The sequence below is a fragment of the Podarcis tiliguerta genome (genome assembly GCF_965153285.1).
Source record: "Podarcis tiliguerta genome assembly, chromosome: 6".
Classification (NCBI taxonomy): domain Eukaryota; kingdom Metazoa; phylum Chordata; class Lepidosauria; order Squamata; family Lacertidae; genus Podarcis; species Podarcis tiliguerta.
The window spans coordinates 71,428,918-71,447,077 of NC_139539.1; the positions used below are offsets into that span (position 1 = coordinate 71,428,918).

The window sequence follows — 18,160 nt, forward strand, 5'->3', positions numbered from 1 at the left end:
CGACTGGCCCGTACGGGCAGGGGTACCTTTACCTTTACCACCAAGTTTAATATTGCCCTTAGTGTGTACAACTGGCAGGATTGTAATCTTACAGATTTTTTGTTGTTTAGTCATTTAGTCGTGTCCGACTCTTCATGACCCCATGAACCAGAGCACGCCAGGCACTCCTGTCTTTCACTGCCTCCCGCAGTTTGGTCAAACTCATGCTGGTAGCTTCGAGAACACTGTCCAACCATCTCGTCCTCTGTCGTCCCCTTCTCCTTGTGCCCTCAGTCTTTCCCAACATCAGGGTCTCTTCCAGGAAGTCTTGTCTTCTCAGGAGGTGGCCAAAGTATTGGAGCCTCAGCTTCAGGATCTGTCCTTCCAGTGAGCACTCAGGGCTGGTTTCCTTCAGAATGGATAGGTTTGATCTTCTTGCAGTCCATGGGACTCTCAAGAGTCTCCTCCAGCACCATAATTCAAAAGCATCCATTCTTTGGTGATCAGATATAGATATATCAATCGTACAGGTAGATATATCTATATCTGTCTTTCACATTATTCAATTCCGTCCAGGTTTTTAAAGGTTTTTCTTTTTTACACTAAGGGACAGTGCGTTAGAATCTAGCTTACCAGAGGAAACCCTTTCCACTTGCATGCTCTTCTGGGGGAAGCGGGGGGCAGAGACGCCGTCTTTGAAACAAGATGTAAAAACACAATCTGTGCTTGAACTTAACAGTGAGTAAAATATTCTGCTGTTGCAAGGTACAGATTGCACACTGAGCAAATTTCACATTCAGCCTTGAGTCATGATGTTGGCCGAGAGACATGGAACATTAACAGAATATGGATTTCTAATGTGCACCAATGTAAATTGCTGAAAAAAGAACTGCTACTGTCACTGTGATAGTGGACAAATATTTATCATGATTTAAAGTACAGTGGCCCCTCGGGTTAAGAACTTAATTCGTTCTGGAGGTCCGTTCTTAACCTGAAACTGTTCTTAACCCGAGGTACCACTTTAGCTAATGGGGCCTCCTGCTGCCACCGCCATGCAAATTCTGTTCTCATCCTGAAGCAAAGTTCTTAACCTGAGGTACTATTTCTGGGTTAGTGGAGTCTGTAACCTGAAGCATCTGTAACCTGAGGTACCACTGTACTGATGTGGTATATTATGGTTTGCTTCCTTAAGGATTTCCCACCGGGGCTGACGTGTGACTACGTTTGCGATGCAAGGAATTTTTCATAAAACTGAACATACTTGTAATACATGTTCTGACACATCATAGGCTTAGAGCCTCATTTCCATGCCAGCACAAATCAAATACTGGCAGGATCCTTAAGAGATTAAGTTTCCAGTGGTAATCATTATTTCTTACTTGCATTCCAGTTCTGCTTAGACGGCCCAGGTCAGGTGCTTAGCCTTGAATGCGCTAAATGTTATACAAACATAATGCAACTGCATGACAAAAAGCATCCATTAACAGACTGTTAAAGAAAGCAATCCGTACTCTAAAATGATGGCGCACTTATGACAGAAGTAGTACCACTCTCTCAACATGTCAAGGGATTCAGATATATTATGTAGCAGCATAATGCAGTTTCTGGCCGCCATTAAACCGTAGAATTGTAGAGTTGGAAGGAGCCCTGTGGGTTGTCTAGTTCAACCTCCTGCAATGCAGGAATCTTTTGACGAACATGGGGCTCAAACTCACAACCCTGAGACCCTTGAGTGGTTGCTTTGGGGTCTAGGTAGTTACTTTGTACATCCCAGAGCAGGGCTCTGGCACCAGAGGCAAACCACAAAATGGCGCCTCCCCGCCAGGGACAAAGGATTGAGTGGAGACTGGGAGCGGCCACCGGGACCATATAACACTGGTCTTGAAAGACCTACACTGGCTCCCAGTACGTTTCTGAGCACAATTCAAAGTGTTGGTGCTGACCTTTAAATCCCTAAACGGCCTCGGTTCAGTATACCTGAAGGAGCGTCTCCACCTCCATCGTTCTGCCCGGAAACTGAGGTCCAGCATCGAGGGCCTGCTGGCGGTTCCCTTACTGCGAGAAGCAAAGCTAAAGGGAACCAGGCAGAGGGCCTTCTTGGTAGTGGCACCCGCCCTGTGGAACGCCCTCCCACCAGATGTCAAAGAGAAAAATAACTACCAAACTTTTAGAAGACATCTGAAGGCAGCCCCGTTTAGGGAAGTTTTTAATGTTTGAAGTTTTATTGTGTTTTTAATATTCTGTTGGGAGCCGCCCAGAGTGACTGGGGAGGTCGGCCCGATGGGCGGGGTATATGTAATTATTATATACACAGGGAAGGTGTACATGTGGGGAATCAAATCGACCTTACCTGATGTTTTAAATGAGAATCAAAGGCTGTCGCAGGAGGGCGGTATTCTGAATCGCACAGGGCAGGGCCAGGAGACCCCAGCAGCGCCTGATTTAGGGTGGTCTAAGCACAGTCTCCCCTGCACAGGGCACTGAGCTGAGGGGGGCACAAAACTGAGAAGCTCCACAGTTGAGAAGCTCCATTTGGGTGTGCCAAATGTTGACCACGCTCGGGGTGCCAGATTACCAAAGTCCGCCCCTGAGGGCAGCCCCCACCATTTCCTCTCTAGGGGTGGGAGACCAGCAGCGCTTCCTATTTGTTGTGAGGCCACTGTAGAGGTGGCATTGGCAGATCTGGCCTCGAAGGAGTGCACCACAGTCATTGTTGTTACTGCAGCAGCAGTGGGTGAGGACTTTCTCAGAGGCCAGATCTGCTGCCCCTGTGGATTCTGCCGCCTGAGGCAGTTGCCTCACCTTGCCTCATGGGTGAGCTGCCCCTGGCCCTTAGTTTCTACTATAAGGAATCTGCCTTAGACTGAGTCAGACCATTGGTTCATTAGCCCAGTATTGTCTACATTGACAGGCAGTGACTCTCCAGGATTTCAGGTGCTTACTAAAGGGCAAGCCCCATTAAACCCATGGTGCTTAGGCTTTCTCTTGAAAGTAGCTTATTTTTGCCAACCAAGGTCGTCATCTAAATACATGATTTGAGAAGGTGTACACTTACCACTCATCATCCTGACTCCTGCAAAATGAGTTCAGGGCAAACTCCTGGAATGATTACAGGCAAAAGGCACTCCAGCATCAACTTCCTTTTTGGCCTGCCCAGAAACATCATTTTCTTTTGAACACCAGTTGGCTTTACGTCTTTTTGCACTTATGTGTGGAATTTGGCTCTTGTTTTCTAATAAAAGGTTCCAACTCTCACTGGACCACCACAATCCCTTGCTAGGACCACCAGTTATGATTATGCATTAATAAATGAAGGGACGTGCAACTTTGTTAGACTTTTATTGTATGTCACTCACATAACTGCAGAAAATAATCATCCATGTAACAAAAATAACTGTACCAGACAAGACACACAGGACTCACGTGTGCAACAATTGCACTTCTCATCATATGACATGCAGCATTAACTATGATTCCCTTTTAAATTGTTTTTCAGGTTTGGTAAGTACCTTCTGAAATGAAAATTACATCGCTATTTCAGTTAAGCAGCAGCAGCAACATGTACAGATGAGATACCCAGATGGCTTTTGCTCTATTGTTTGAAAGAGAATGAAACACTGATTGCTGGGATGCATGGCAGAAGATAAGACTGTGGAAGATATGCAGTTACCTTGTCGGTCTACCTACAGAGAGTATTGTTAATCATATGTTGTTGGCATCAACCTGTTGGCTTTGCAATGTCTGCTAGAACAAGCTATAAACTTCAGTGGCATTTTAAACTCGCATTGTGTACAGGTAACTCACAGGCTTATTTTACTTACACGATTGTAGCTTTGCATTTGTGGGTGGGAAATGGAGAGCAGAAGAAATCCATTCTCCATTTGCTTATTTCCTACCTTCCCATCAAAGCTACAACTGCAGGCTTACCCAGCTTTTGGGAAGGTGGAACAAGGGCTCTGGTAAGGTCCTAGAGCCCTTCCAGCCTTTTCCCCCAAACCAAGCAAGCCCTCCAACTTGGGGGGGAGGGCGGTCAGTCCCGGGGGTTCCTGGCTTTACGTCTTTTTGCACTTATGTGTGGAACCCCACGGCCAAACCTTTGCATAGGTTGCGAGTTACCTGCATACTGCTTTAAGATGAACAGTAGTATAAGATACTAGTAGCTCCTAATTGTTAAGTCTCTTTATATTTATTAAATATTGTTCTCCAAGCACATACTAACTATGAGTTCCACAGCAGATTTTTCTATTCTACATCTTGACAGAAACAAGTATCATGAATGCCTAAGTTCACTGGCTAAGTAGCAGAATGGATATTTTCATACAAAAGTGTCCTTTCTTCCCAACCAAGTTTGGACAGTGAAATTTAGGTCAACAGCACTGTTGGCAAAATAATGCTTAGTTCCCACCCCCGCAATTAAGGCATTTCAATTGACATTAAAAACATTATTTTTTTTGGTAACAGTTAGCATAATTCAAAAATCTTAAGGTATGCTATTTATTTGTACAGGTGAAGAACTGAAATGTATTTAAGCATTTTTAACACCACTGCAAAATAAGAAATATATTAACATGAAAATATCTGTTGTTTTCAGACAGGGCAGTGCAACTTAAGAAAAACTTCAACGGAACAGTAAACACTGACAACTCACTCTTCCTGTTCAATGTTGTGAAATGCCCAAACCATGTGCAAATCTATTTAGTAACAAATGCAATTTGGCAAACTGAATTTTAAGCTGTGAACAAACCTTTTGCTATTAAAAATCAGACACCCGCCTTTCCATGCAGTCAGGACAGCACAGGGCTCAATACAGGTCACTTCCAGATAACCTGCTTTTGAGCATTCATCCAGATTTGTTTGCACACAATCTGCATGGAGGTTATACAGTGTCTAATGATTTGTTTGTGAGGTTGTATGATGTAGATTCAAGCAGCTGTTATCCTATATCTTTCAGTGCATTTCCCCATCCCTTTCCTTATTGCAATAAGCCATATTTTTGGGGTGGGGTGGGGGAAAGGTTTGCTGTGCAAAAGCGCCAAAACCACTTGTGCAATGTGAATTTGCAAGTATGTGACTGAATTGCACCTGAAAGATAGTGGCGTTCTGGAAGCAAAAATGCAAGAGAGCTGCCATTTTCATATAAAGTTTGACTCCAAGCACCAAGGGATTTCAATACTAAATAGCACAACTTGGAAATATGTCGCTATGACGGTAATTCGCTTTTCTGACAATATTAATTGCCTGAGAGTCTCTAACAACTGTCAGTATTATTGATTCATTGCCTGCTGAAAGGTAATCTAGGTGGAGCTATTAGAAGGGCAGATGTAATATCCATAAATTTCTTCAAGGTAGCAATTTCAGTAACACTTATCACAAATTGGTCATATTAATTGGCTCTAATTTCCAAGGAAATGGATTCTGGGTTCAGTAGCTTGTTTTCCAGCAACAAAACACTGCAGTCTACTCAGAATTTGGCCTTGTTGAGTTTAAAGGGATTGATTCCCAGGCAAATGAATATAGGATTGCAGCTTTAATTGTTTTAATGAAATTTATTTTAAATGCCAAGAGATATGTTAAGGCTAGGAAATTTCCCCAACAGATTGAGGAAATATATACCAGGCTAAGACAAAGTCCCTTTGATAAGAGTCTTAAAAAATAATAATAATCAGATACATAATATTTTAATTAACCACCCATTGCTATAACTGTAAATGATTAGAAATGTCAAAATAATATAAACATTAGAACTTGTTGTTTATTGATGAAAAAAATCCTACCAAAAAATATTAGGTGAAATTCAGTGACATAATTATGACCAAATGGAAGCCGTAGTCCAAGTATCAACCATTCAGATTTCTTAAACTATATAGACAAATTAACTATATTGTGCCTTTAAAAAAGTGATATGTATCACAATATAGCTGCGGCATAGTATATTCTCCAACCTGCTTGTCTGCACTGAGTGTGATTTTAAGAACAGAGAATACAAGTAAGCTGCCTTTATGATCAGCATGTTCTCTGATAAACCTCTAACTACTATGCTTTTGCTTTGGGGATAAGTGTTAAAAAAAGCACTGAAATCGATAAAGTATTACTAGTACAGGCACACATTAAAGAAACAGGCAGTGAAATTTAATTGTCACCACAGTATATTTTAAGCCATTTCCTTTTTTTTTTTGCAACAGAAGGGGACATCCTTGCCTAATCTGTCTCTCGCTGATTAATTGCACGATGCAATGGCAAAGCTGAATACAGGCTACTGAGATCCAGATCAAGTGCATTTGGGGTGAACGAAGATATTTTTCCCCTATGGTTGTAGCAAGTTGCTTTAGATAAGCAGCCTGTCACATGGAGGAAGCTTCTGCAGCACGAGATTTAAAAACTGCTATGCAGCTACTTGACATGATGGCTCCATGGTGCAAAGCAGGAATCAGTGTTGCGACTTTTACTTAATTACCTGAACGAGGAAAACCAACACTTGTCATAGGACAGGCATAGGCAAACTCGGCCCTCCAGATGTTTTGGGACAACAACTCCCATGATCCCTAGCTAACAGGACCAGTGGTCGGGGATGATGTGAATTGTAGTCCCAAAACATCTGGAGGGCCGAGTTTGCCTATGCCTGCCATAGGAGGTAACCAGCTCCCTTCAAGGTGACTCTGCAAACTATATCCAGAGCACCGATTCACCACTTGAAACCAGCTTGGGTTGAATGTTATAGGTATGCACATAACACATCAACATTTGATTAGCTTGTCACCTTGAGGAAAAGAGAGATACCGAGTTTGAAACCTGTTACTGTAGAATGTGTAATACTTTTAATCTAAACCTATCTGACTATATTCTCAAGTGATGGTTCTTTTAAGTTTTTCTGATCCTAGTCCTCGCAATCAAAACAAATATCATGGTGTGATTCTCAAAGGATGGGCATCAAATGCTCCTAACAAGTGTCTTGCCAATGCAGGCACAATCCACTACTAAAAGCAGGATATGCATGGTTACGGCATTCGTGACAAAGCTAGCAGTTTCATCAAGGCAGGCAAACACGTTTACAAGTCGTAGAGAACCTCAAGGATCACAGCAATGGACCAGGCCTGCGTTTCACAGCTGAAAGGGCAGTACTGACCATTTTCGTTAGTCAGTTCTGGAAGACCTTTCCAAGGTGATCTGCCAAAACAAACAAGCCAGAAGTTAATGCATCACTACTGGAATTACTGAGTATTTTAATATATTAAAGCAACCCATCTCGCATAAAGGATAGCACACATGGGTGTGTGTGAAAGAGTATAGACCAGGAATTAGAACTATTTGGCAAACTGCTCTGATTTCAAATCCCCCCCCCTTTTTAAAAAAGTCTAATGTACCGTATTTTTCACTCTATAAGACGCACCAGATCACAAGACGCACCTAGTTTTTGGTGGAGGAAAACAAGAAAAAAAAAATTCTGAATCTCAGAAGTCAGAACAGCAAGAGGGATCGCTGCGCAGTGAAAGCAGCAATCCCTCTTGCTGTTCTGGCTTCTGTGATAGCTGCGTAGCCTGCATTCGCTCCATAAGATGCACACACATTTCCCCTTACTTTTTAGGAGGGAAAAAGTGAGTATTAAAGAGCAAAAAATACGGTACATTAGAAAAAGTGGGAAGCTCCCAGCTGTGGAAAAGATGAAGGAGAATTGCAGATTTAGATGACAAAACTTTCATCTATGCCTTTCAGCATTGCTTTTTTTTCTTAAAAAATGTTTAGAGGTACTCTCATTTTGACTCAAGAAAATCACCATTTTATAGTTCAAATCGGGGAAAATAAATACAGTAAAGGGACAAAAGTACAAAGATTCACAAAATGTTTAGGGGTATGCGTCCCCCCAGAAAAAAAGCACTGCCTTTTGAAATGAGTTCTTCCTCAGGGGCCCTCTTAAAACTAGCAATTTCACTCCTAGCTTCTTACATACAAATATAATTTTATTTGTATGCCGCCTTTCCATAGTTCAAACCATGCTCAAGGAAGCATACAACATGAAAAAACTCATATAATTACAAATATAACAAATAGTCATAAACAATAAATAAAGCATCCCAAGTACACAATCAAATGGAACGATTTCCACATAAATCAAAATAAGATTCTCTAAAATAGAGAATCAGGCTGCTGCAAAATAATAGTCGAGGACTGAAATTGCTCTACTCTATATTAATGACAAAACAATGCTATCAATTATACTCAATCACTGGACACAGAGAGAAAATTATTAAGATGACTTTGTGTATACATTCCATTGTTGCCCAATTTCCCTTTTACTGGGGCTTGCATTTACATTCATTGTCTTGGTACTTCAGTGAAATAGCCTGTGTTATTCAATACACAAGGACCAAGCAAAACAAACCAGCAGGATCCAGGTAGAGGCAGAACGGCTGGTTTCCAAAAAGCATAAACCTTGGCCCAGAGAACAGTGTGTGCATGTTACTGCAGTGACAATCTACACAACAAAGACTGGGGAAGGAAAACATTAGTGTCTCACGGTGCCCATCTGATAAGATGGGGGTTGGCCACCACCAAGAACACTGAGATCATGATGGATTCCTGCATGCGACCAAAAACTTTTCGGAAGACAGAGCACCCAGACCAAGTCCTGCCCCCTTCCTTGCATTTTCTCTCTCTTTTGCTATGGTTCTGGACAGTTAAGAGTTAACACTCCAGGAAGCGTTCTTATTCACTGGGTGCATTGCCCACATGACCTGGGCATTTCCCTTTGATCTATGCTCTCTGGGGACACGGGTGGCGCTGTGGGTTAAACCACAGAGCCTAGGACTTGCCGATCAGAAGGTTGGCGGTTCGAATCCCCATGACGGGGTGAGCTCCCGTTGCTCAGTCCCAGCTCCTGCCAACCTAGCAGTTCGAAAGCACGTCAAAGTGCAAGTAGATAAATAGGTACCACTCCAGCGGGAAGGTAAACGGCGTTTCCGTGTGCTGCTCTGGTTCACCAGAAGCGGCTTAGTCATGCTGGCCACATGACCCGGAAGCTGTATGCCGGCTCCCTCGGCCAGTAAAGCGAGATGAGCGCCACAATCCCAGAGTCGGCCATGACTGGACCTAATGGTCAGGGGTCCCTTTACCTTTACCTTTATGCTCTCTGGGGGCTGCAGAGATCAGTCTGTCTGAGAATGTGAGCAAGGTAGTTTCGTTTTTGTTAGAGACAGAAAGTTGCGAGCATGCAGCTAGATTCTGTAAGTTTTCTTTTCTGTTTGTTATGCTTCTAAATAAAGAGTGTTCAAGTAGAAGCACTGGTGTCGAGCTGAGTTATTGAAGACACCACGCAGACACAGAAAAAGCCATTTTACGCTGCGTGTGAACTCTGCTATTACCCGGCAACTGAGAAGAGTGGCAGCGTAAGTGGCAGCGTGTGGGCGCCATTGAAGTTTGTCGGAGTGGCAATAAATGAAATTTATTGCAGGGCCATTGCAACAGACTCAGTGGGTCAAAGGATTTACAACCCACAAATTTTAACATCTTTCCCCAACCAAGAACTGGCTTTCCAACCTATTGCAAGGATAATCTGTTATTGCAGTTTCCCAGGCAACCATGATAAGCAAGCAAAGTACCGTATTTTTCACTCTATAAGACACACCAGACCACAAGACACACCTAGTTTTGGGAGGAGGAAAACAAGAAAAAAAATATTCTGAATCTCAGAAGCCAGAACAGCAAGAGGGATTGCTGTGCAAGGAAAGCAGTGATCCCTCTTGCTGTTCTGGCTTCTGGGATAGCTGTGCAGCCTGCATCCGCTCCATAAGACGCACACACACATTCCCCCTTACTTTTTAGGAGGGAAAAAGTGAGTCTTATACAGCAAAAAATACGGTACTTGCCTAATGTGGGCATTCTTCTCTCCATCCCCATCCCTACACACAGAAAGGTATGTCTTGTATGCAATGATTCACAAGTGATTTCCTACTTCTGCATACGGCTGATGGGACTAGGCCAGTAGATCTCTCCAATTTAAAAGGCTTTAGGGTCGAAGCATGAAAGTATCACAACAAATTAATAATGGCTCGTGATACACTTGCGGTCTCACTCTTATCTAAAATGTACAGCTCAGTGTTTCCCAAACTTGGGTCTCTCCAGCTGTTTCTGGACTACAATTCCCACCATTCCTGACCACTGGTCCTGCTAGCTAGGGATGATGGGAATTGTAGTCCAAAAACAGCTGGAGAGACCCAAGTTTGGGAAACACTGGTACTAGCGAAAAGCCCTGGTTCCATTTTATAGGTCTCATAAAAACAGCTTTCACATTCCCCGTAATTCTTCTGCAAAGAATTTCCTTCATTATCCCTCCCCCCCGCTTTTTTTGGCTGCAGTGTGTATATAATTATTCAAGATGAGAGACCCGTATTATTCTGGAAGAAATATCAAAACAAATGGGTGTCCAACAGCGATACTTCAAGCTGCTTAAATGAAAAGCTACCTCTCAAGATGGACGTAATGGCGAGAAAGAGCATTCTTAATCAAATAGACAGTCTTCGCATAGATCTCTGGACCAATTAACTTGGAGAAGTACAACTTGGCACGAAGAAAATATCCAATTGGCCACAGCCATTCCTTAAAATAAAATAAAAAAGGCAAGAGAAGCAGAATTAAGGACACACATTTTTGGCAATGGAAAACCAAAATCTTTTGGGGGGAAAAAGTGCTGAAGCACAAAACTTACAGGTCCTTGGTGATAATTAAATCCTCTTGCCACGTTGTAGTTATCATTGTCTAAGGCATTGTCGTACACGCCACAGTAAACCATATCACTGTAGACAAAAAAAATCACAAAGGGCAAATAAGTACAATTCTAGAAAGCAGCACGAAAAGATACAGAATTGTTTAGGGAGAATAGATCTCAATTCAAAAGAATTCTAATCAAAACTTTTCCAACATCTCCTCCCCCATCTAACCCCCCCCCCCCCGCTATTTGTAAGCAACATTAAACAGATCAATTCTGCACGCATATTTTCAGAGGTGGCAACAAGTTGCGTAATTCCCTCTTCAGGGAAGCTTGGTCTCCCAAACTGCTTTTAAAATGGCATGGTTGTTTGTTTATTTTTTTCTTCCAAAAGATTTCTTTTCACACTGATGGGGACACAAACTTATTTAAGCCATGGAGCATGGCACCATTTTAGTTACATGCTCAAAGTTAACTCCCCCCCCCCCCCCCGCCCGGCAAATGTATTCAAAATGTGGTTGCATTAAAGCACAGGGGAAATCATATTAGCTGGATTGAGATGGGAATATTGGAAAGATAGATGCTACCCACTGGGAGGTTTTGAACAACGTTTTTCTGTCAAGGAATCTTATATTTGATGGAACAGAACTCCAGGTTTCTGTTAATGAAGAAGCCCTGGAGACGGAGACTTCTGTGTCTGCCTTGCACAGAATTTAGCTCTTAATTCTGAGCAAGATCGAATCAGCCTTCTATCACACTTACTCTGGGTCCAAAGTTTTCATGCCAAGTGGACCTAGTAGCTTTTCCTCTACCATTTCAAGTGCTTTCCATGCTCGTTCAGGTGAGAACAATTCAGGTGCCTTGACAAAAAAACCAAGGGGAAAAAACCACTTAAAAACCAATAGCAAAACCCTGGAAAATTAAATGAACAAGCCTCATCCTTGTTTTCGCACATATTTTACCCCCTCCCCCGTATATCCACAATGCAAACTAAAATCTCAATGTAAAATCAGTGTTTAATAAGCCTAATTTTTAACAGAGCACAAATATTCCGAGTTGCCAGTGTTGTCCTTTCCTCTTGACTCCTCAGAGCCAGGGAAGGAAGCTGAGCCCAGGGAAACTTGAGCCCAGAGACTTTGGATCCCAGTTGATGTGAGAACCACCAGCATTGCAGGGTCTGGTGGGAATATTTCAAAGCACCTCACCCATGGGGAACTGAACATCACAGGCTAGCAGCTGTTCTCTGCAGGGTTTGTGAGCACTTCTGATTGTTCTATGGCAGATGAACTCTGCTGAGTCTAGACCTCACTGAAGGATGGAAGAATCTGAGAACTTTGCCTTCTCTTCATTTCTCATTTTCCCAATCTTAAGTTCACAGCTGATCACAGTTCAGGCAATTTTCACACCAGTTTGCAAATAGATTATGTGCCCACCCAGAGCATGTTTTGCTATGTTATTATGTTGGAAGCCACCCAGAGTGGCTGGGGCAACCCAGTCAGATGGGAGGGGTAAAGGTAAAGGGACCCCTGACCATTAGGTCCAGTCGTGGCCGACTCTGGGCTCATCTCGCTTTATTGGCCGAGGGAGCCGGCATACAGCTTCCAGGTCATGTGGCCAGCATGACTAAACCACTTCTGGAGAACCAGAGCAGTGCACGGAAACGCCGTTTACCTTCCCGCTGGAGCAGCACCTATTTATCTACTTTCACTTTGACGTGCTTTCAAACTGCTAGGTTGGCAGGAGCAGGGACCGAGCAAAGGGAGCTCACCCCGTCGCAGGGATTCGAACCACCGACCTTCCGATCGGCAAGTCCTACGCTCTGTGGTTTAACCCACAGCGCCACCCACATTCCAGCCATGGGAGGGGTACAAGTTATTAATGTTATAATCATTATCGTCGTCGTCATTTTTTTAAAGTCAGCACGGAGACCCATATGCATTTCACCTAATATAATGCATCTTGGTTTTCAGCAGTATATGCATTTGTTTCTGTGCACTAATATACAGTTGCACTAATATATGCATTTTTGGGTTGGGGGTTGGACTCGATGACCGTTGGGATCCCTTCCAACTCCATACAGTGATTCATAGGAATTTGTTGGCTAAAGGGGATGGGACCAACATAGCACAGTATCCGACACTACTGCATGACACAGCAGAATTGTGGATCAGGGTCATTTCTTCCTCCAGTAGCAGAGGAATCAAGAGCCCTTCCTGCAAGGGCCTGGGGGAGGGTACAAAAGGATCCCACCCAAAATGCTCATGCTAATGATAACGAGTTAACGGGCCCATCAGATTTTGGAGAGGTTATTTCAGAAGTAATGTTCAGTGGGATTCCTCCCCCAAATCATATTTCGCTCATCTTAGCTTGTAAAGCGCCAATGAAGAAAAGCTAAACTAAAAGCACAATCCTAAACGTGTCTACTCAGAAGCATGTCCTATTGAATTTAATAGAACTTTCTCTTAGGTACCGTAATTTTCGCTCTATAGGACGCACTTTTTCCCCTCCAAAAATTAAGGGGAAATGTGTGTGCGTCCTATAGAGCGAATGCAGGCTGCGCCGCTAAGCTGAAAGGCAGAACAGGGAGACGGAGCGCTGCGGAGGGCTCCGTCTCGCTGTTCTGGCTTGGGGACGGCTGGGCGCAAAGCCTCTCCAGGAAAGCGGGGTGCGTTCACCCCGCTCTCCTGCAGAGGCTAGAGAGGCTGTCCCCAAGCCAGAACAGCGACACGGAGGGCTCCGTCTCGCTGTTCTGGCTTGGGGCGGCTGCGCGCAAAGCCTCTCCAGGAAAGCGGGGTGCGTTCACCCCGCTCTCCTGCAGAGGCTAGCAAGGCTGTCCCCAAGCCAGAACAGCGAGACGGAGGGCTCCGTCTCGCTGTTCTGGCTTGGGGCGGCTGCGCGCAAAGCCTCTCCAGGAAAGCGGGGTGCGTTCACCCCGCTCTCCTGCAGAGGCTAGCGAGGCTGTCCCCAAGCCAGAACAGCGAGACGGAGGGCTCCGTCTCGCTGTTCTGGCTTGGGGCGGCTGCGCGCAAAGCCTCTCCAGGAAAGCGGGGTGCGTTCACCCCGCTCTCCTGCAGAGGCTAGCGAGGCTGTTTCCAAGCCAGAACAGCGAGACGGAGGGCTCCGTCTCGCTGTTCTGGCTTGGGGCGGCTGCGCGCAAAGCCTCTCCAGGAAAGCGGGGTGCGTTCACCCCGCTCTCCTGCAGAGGCTAGCGAGGCTGTTTCCAAGCCAGAACAGCGAGACGGAGGGCTCCGTCTCGCTGTTCTGGCTTGGGGAGGCTGCGCGCAAAGCCTCTCCAGGAAAGCGGGGTGCGTTCACCCCGCTCTCCTGCAGAGGCTAGCGAGGCTGTCCCCAAGCCAGAACAGCGAGACGGAGGGCTGCGTCTCGCTGTTCTGGCTTGGGGCGGCTGCGCGCAAAGCCTCTCCAGGAAAGCGGGGTGCATTCACCCCGCTCTCCTGCAGAGGCTAGCGAGGCTGTTTCCAAGCCAGAACAGCGAGACGGAGGGCTCCGTCTCGCTGTTCTGGCTTGGGGCGGCTGCGTGCAAAGCCTCTCCAGGAAAGCGGGGTGCGTTCACCCCGCTCTCCTGCAGAGGCTAGCGAGGCTGTCCCCAAGCCAGAACAGCGAGACGGAGGGCTGCGTCTCGCTGTTCTGGCTTGGGGCGGCTGTGCGCAAAGCCTCTCCAGGAAAGCGGGGTGCGTTCACCCCGCTCTCCTGCAGAGGCTAGCGAGGCTGTTTCCAAGCCAGAACAGCGAGACGGAGGGCTCCGTCTCGCTGTTCTGGCTTGGGGCGGCTGCGCGCAAAGCCTCTCCAGGAAAGTGGGGTGCGTTCACCCCGCTCTCCTGCAGAGGCTAGCGAGGCTGTCCCCAAGCCAGAACAGCGACACGGAGGGCTCCGTCTCGCTGTTCTGGCTTGGGGCGGCTGCGCGCAAAGCCTCTCCAGGAAAGCGGGGTGCGTTCACCCCGCTCTCCTGCAGAGGCTAGCGAGGCTGTCCCCAAGCCAGAACAGCGAGACGGAGGGCTCCGTCTCGCTGTTCTGGCTTGGGGCGGCTGCGCGCAAAGCCTCCGTCTCGCTGTTCTGGCTTGGGGCGGCTGCGCGCAAAGCCTCTCCAGGAAAGCGGGGTGCGTTCACCCCGCTCTCCTGCAGAGGCTAGCCAGGCTGTTTCCAAGCCAGAACAGCGAGACGGAGGGCAGAACAGCGAGACGGAACAGTTCCATAGGCTCGGGTGAATGCACCTTGAACGCACCTTGTTTTACAGGGGGAGAACAAGGAAAAAATATTTTTTCCCTGTTCTCCCCCTCCTATGGTCCGGTGCGTCCTATGGTCCGGTGCGTCCAATAGAGCGAAAAATACGGTAAGTAGAGTTAGGACTGCAGCCTAAACTATGTAATAGAAGTTGAGTTTAAAAAAAGAAGAGAAAAAAGTTATATGGTTTGAAAAGTATGTTTACACAATACATACCACAACCATTGCTATAGGGAAATTTGGCCTTAGTTGATAATCACACCAAGGACTTGAAGCTCCATAGCTGTCCTTATATATGCCTCGCTTGTGAACCAGAGTTGGGTGTTTCTCATTGGGATCTGATGGATTCTCAGAGACAAAGAACAGCTTTTCAAAGTGTGCCAGGATTTTTCTGTTCCACTGATCATACGTTATGGTCTCTTCTTTCCCTGGAAAACAATGTAACGTGAAAGACTGGTTTTGATAATGATTCAGTGCCAACAGAAAATATATATACAAAGACCGGTGTTGGTTTAATTTCAAAGACAAACGTGAACCTGAAATATACTCTATATAAGTACTATGGCTTGGTGTTCAGTGGTAGTCAACAAGATTCCTCAGGCTTGAAAGTTTGAAAACCACTGTCAAAAATATTGCTTCGCACTCAAAACATTATCCTTGGGTGCAGCACAGTTAATAATACAGTGGTGCCTCGCAAGACGAAATTAATCTGTTCCGCGAGTCTCTTCGTCTTGCGGTTTTTTCGTCTTGCGAAGCACGGCTATTAGCGGCTATTAACAGCTTAGTGGCTTTAAGAAAAAGGAAACAAACTCGCAAGAACTCGCAAGACGTTTCGTCTTGCGAAGCAAGCCCATAGGGAAATTCGTCTTGTGGAACGACTCAAAAAACGGAAAACTCTTTCGTCTAGCGAGTTTTTCGTCTTGCGAGGCATTCGTCTTGCAGGGCATCACTGTAATTATGATTTTGAAGTAAAAATACTGACTTTGCAGAGTTGTTGTAAATACTACAACTAAATAATGCATGTGAAATGGTTTGAATTTTCTCCGTTCCCATCGTACATTGCAGATGAGAACTACTTACCATGTCTTTTGATAGTAACTCCAGAATAAGGAAATATATTATTCTTGGACAACTCTAGTAACCAGCGAACTGTTGATTTGCATAAACCAACGATCTCCACAGCGGAACCATCTCTAAAAGTACGAGAGATATAGGTTTCAAGATTTACAAAGCAAGATTATAAATGACACTGCTCTAGGATTCCTTCTATCAGTATGTATTCAGAGTCTAAACCAAGAATCCAACTCAGATCACTCCAAGAACCACTTTTGTAGGTTTTAATTGGGGCTGCATCCAGTGTTTTTGTTACCATTTTAACTTGGCATCTCTTTTCCTTCATTCTCTACTAACCCCTTGTTTTTCCCCAAGGTATGCACTCTTCCCCACAGAGCTTGCTACTCTTTTTTGTGCCTCTAAACATCTGTACTCATGACCTCCCAGTGACCCCCCTTTTTCCTGCCTCCCATTTTTGCTTTCTGTCTCCTCCCGCCTCATTTTCAACTCATTGAACTGCCCAACAGCAACACACAAGGCCTTCGCCCTCCCAGCAATTTGTACCAGCGGATGAGCGGCACATCATGGCTGGCTGCAAAGGGCTAGGACAGGGCTTCCCAAACTCGGGTCTCCAGCTGCTTTTTGGACTACAACTCCCATCATCCCTAGCTAGCAAGAGCAGTGGTCAGGGATGGTGGGAACTGTAGTCCGAAAACAAACTTGGAGACTCAAGTTTGGGAAACACTGGGAACCGATTTCAACCCGGCCTCATGAAGTGTCCACATATTAAAATGGAAAAGCTGGGCAAACCATGCAGCCTTTGAAATGCAGGAGACAGCTTGCACATATAACTAAATATAATTATTTAACCCACAAGGCTAAATGAATAGCACAGGGCAAAATGTGTTAAGTTGAAGAAACAACTATGCTCCTAATTGATGTTTTGGAAAAGCAGCTTGGTTCCTCAAACATGCTGGGTTGGAATCCAGAAGTAGGACAAATCCTGCACTCAAAGTTCTGCACACATAAGCCCTTACAGAAGCTGTGGAGGAATGACTAGCTAAATTGTACATAGTGACTGAGCAAAACGGGCACTTTACACATTTTGATTTCAGCTAATAGGGTCTGAAAATACAGTTTTGAAAATCTATACACCATTTCTTCATAACTTTGCAGGTCCAAAGAAATATTGTTTGGCACATTTTTATTGAGGAATTAAAAACAGCCACTATGTACTTATGCCATACCCATTAAGATGTCAATAACGATGCAAAATCTTTATACTGTACCTCGGAGTGGCTGGAATTCCTTTGTTGCGAGCTCTGTCACTCTCGCCCATCTTATCCATCCATGTGCCACAATTAAAACGGTTCCCTCCATAGACAAAGCCAGTTTCCATGTCCACACCCGCAGTCACATTAAAACCTACCAACGGTGAAAATCAGATGTTTTGCAAAGACTTACAGAGAGAAAGAGACAGGAATCTTACACCGGACCCGAGAAGCACCCCAGCCAAAACTAAGTAAGATTTCTAGTGCAGTACAATTAACATTTAATGAAATATCTCTTTCCAGAACAAGAGAGACCTTAAAGATACATTTAAACATTTATGCACCTGTAAAGTGTGTGGACAGATCGTCTAAGCAAATACAATACACTTCGAAAGTAACGTTTAGGGTTGTTTAAAAAGGAAGAATTTTATTTTTACTGGTGCAGAAAATAAATTGATGGATCAGAGTCTACCTTCATCTCTCATATTCCGATCTATCTGCGGACCAGCATTCCTTTCGCGGAACTGTATGCCTTGCATATGTCTCTGCATGGCTTCTTGTATCACTTCATACAGTGGCTGGTCCTGAATTTGGGTTGGTTCAAATATACAAGAAGAAAAGAAATGGGAACAGCAAAAAAAGTTAAGCCAGACACTTAGGACTCAGCTACATTAGTGAAAAAACAGTATTCTGAATGCGTTATAAACATGCAACACCAGATAGTGCTGGAGAGCAAAAATAAAATAAAAAATATTTGCGATTTTCCATTGCATTTTTTCTTTTGTTATAACAATTTAATTTCTCTGTGTGTACATCCACCCTTAAAAACAGAATGAAGCCACAGTACTTTATGGTACTTAAGAGATTTATTTGGCATTTTGTCCTCTGAAACAACACAACAGAAGTACCAAAGTTGTGT

At 44.6% G+C, this 18,160-nt stretch overlaps 1 protein-coding gene across 19 annotated transcripts in view; it reads right to left on the bottom strand.

Moving 5' to 3' along the window:
* Positions 1–3,301: 3,301 nt before the first annotated feature.
* AGL (amylo-alpha-1,6-glucosidase and 4-alpha-glucanotransferase) overlaps positions 3,302–18,160 on the bottom strand; it is a 50,726-nt gene continuing 35,867 nt past the window's right edge. For 6 of the 19 annotated variants that reach the window (XM_083444759.1, XM_083444758.1, XM_083444761.1 and 3 more), the window contains exons 27-34: positions 17,714–17,825; positions 17,260–17,395; positions 15,998–16,110; positions 15,134–15,345; positions 11,441–11,538; positions 10,679–10,766; positions 10,436–10,569; positions 3,302–7,143 (exon numbers count right to left, since the gene is read on the bottom strand). In XM_083444759.1, coding sequence (XP_083300885.1) covers positions 7,026–7,143; positions 10,436–10,569; positions 10,679–10,766; positions 11,441–11,538; positions 15,134–15,345; positions 15,998–16,110; positions 17,260–17,395; positions 17,714–17,825 — 1,011 coding nt within the window. In that variant the 3' untranslated portion in view covers positions 3,302–7,025. The remainder of the gene's footprint in view (positions 7,144–10,435; positions 10,570–10,678; positions 10,767–11,440; positions 11,539–15,133; positions 15,346–15,997; positions 16,111–17,259; positions 17,396–17,713; positions 17,826–18,160) is intronic. The other 13 variants (XM_083444752.1, XM_083444757.1, XM_083444756.1 and 10 more) reach the window with 5 other exon arrangements.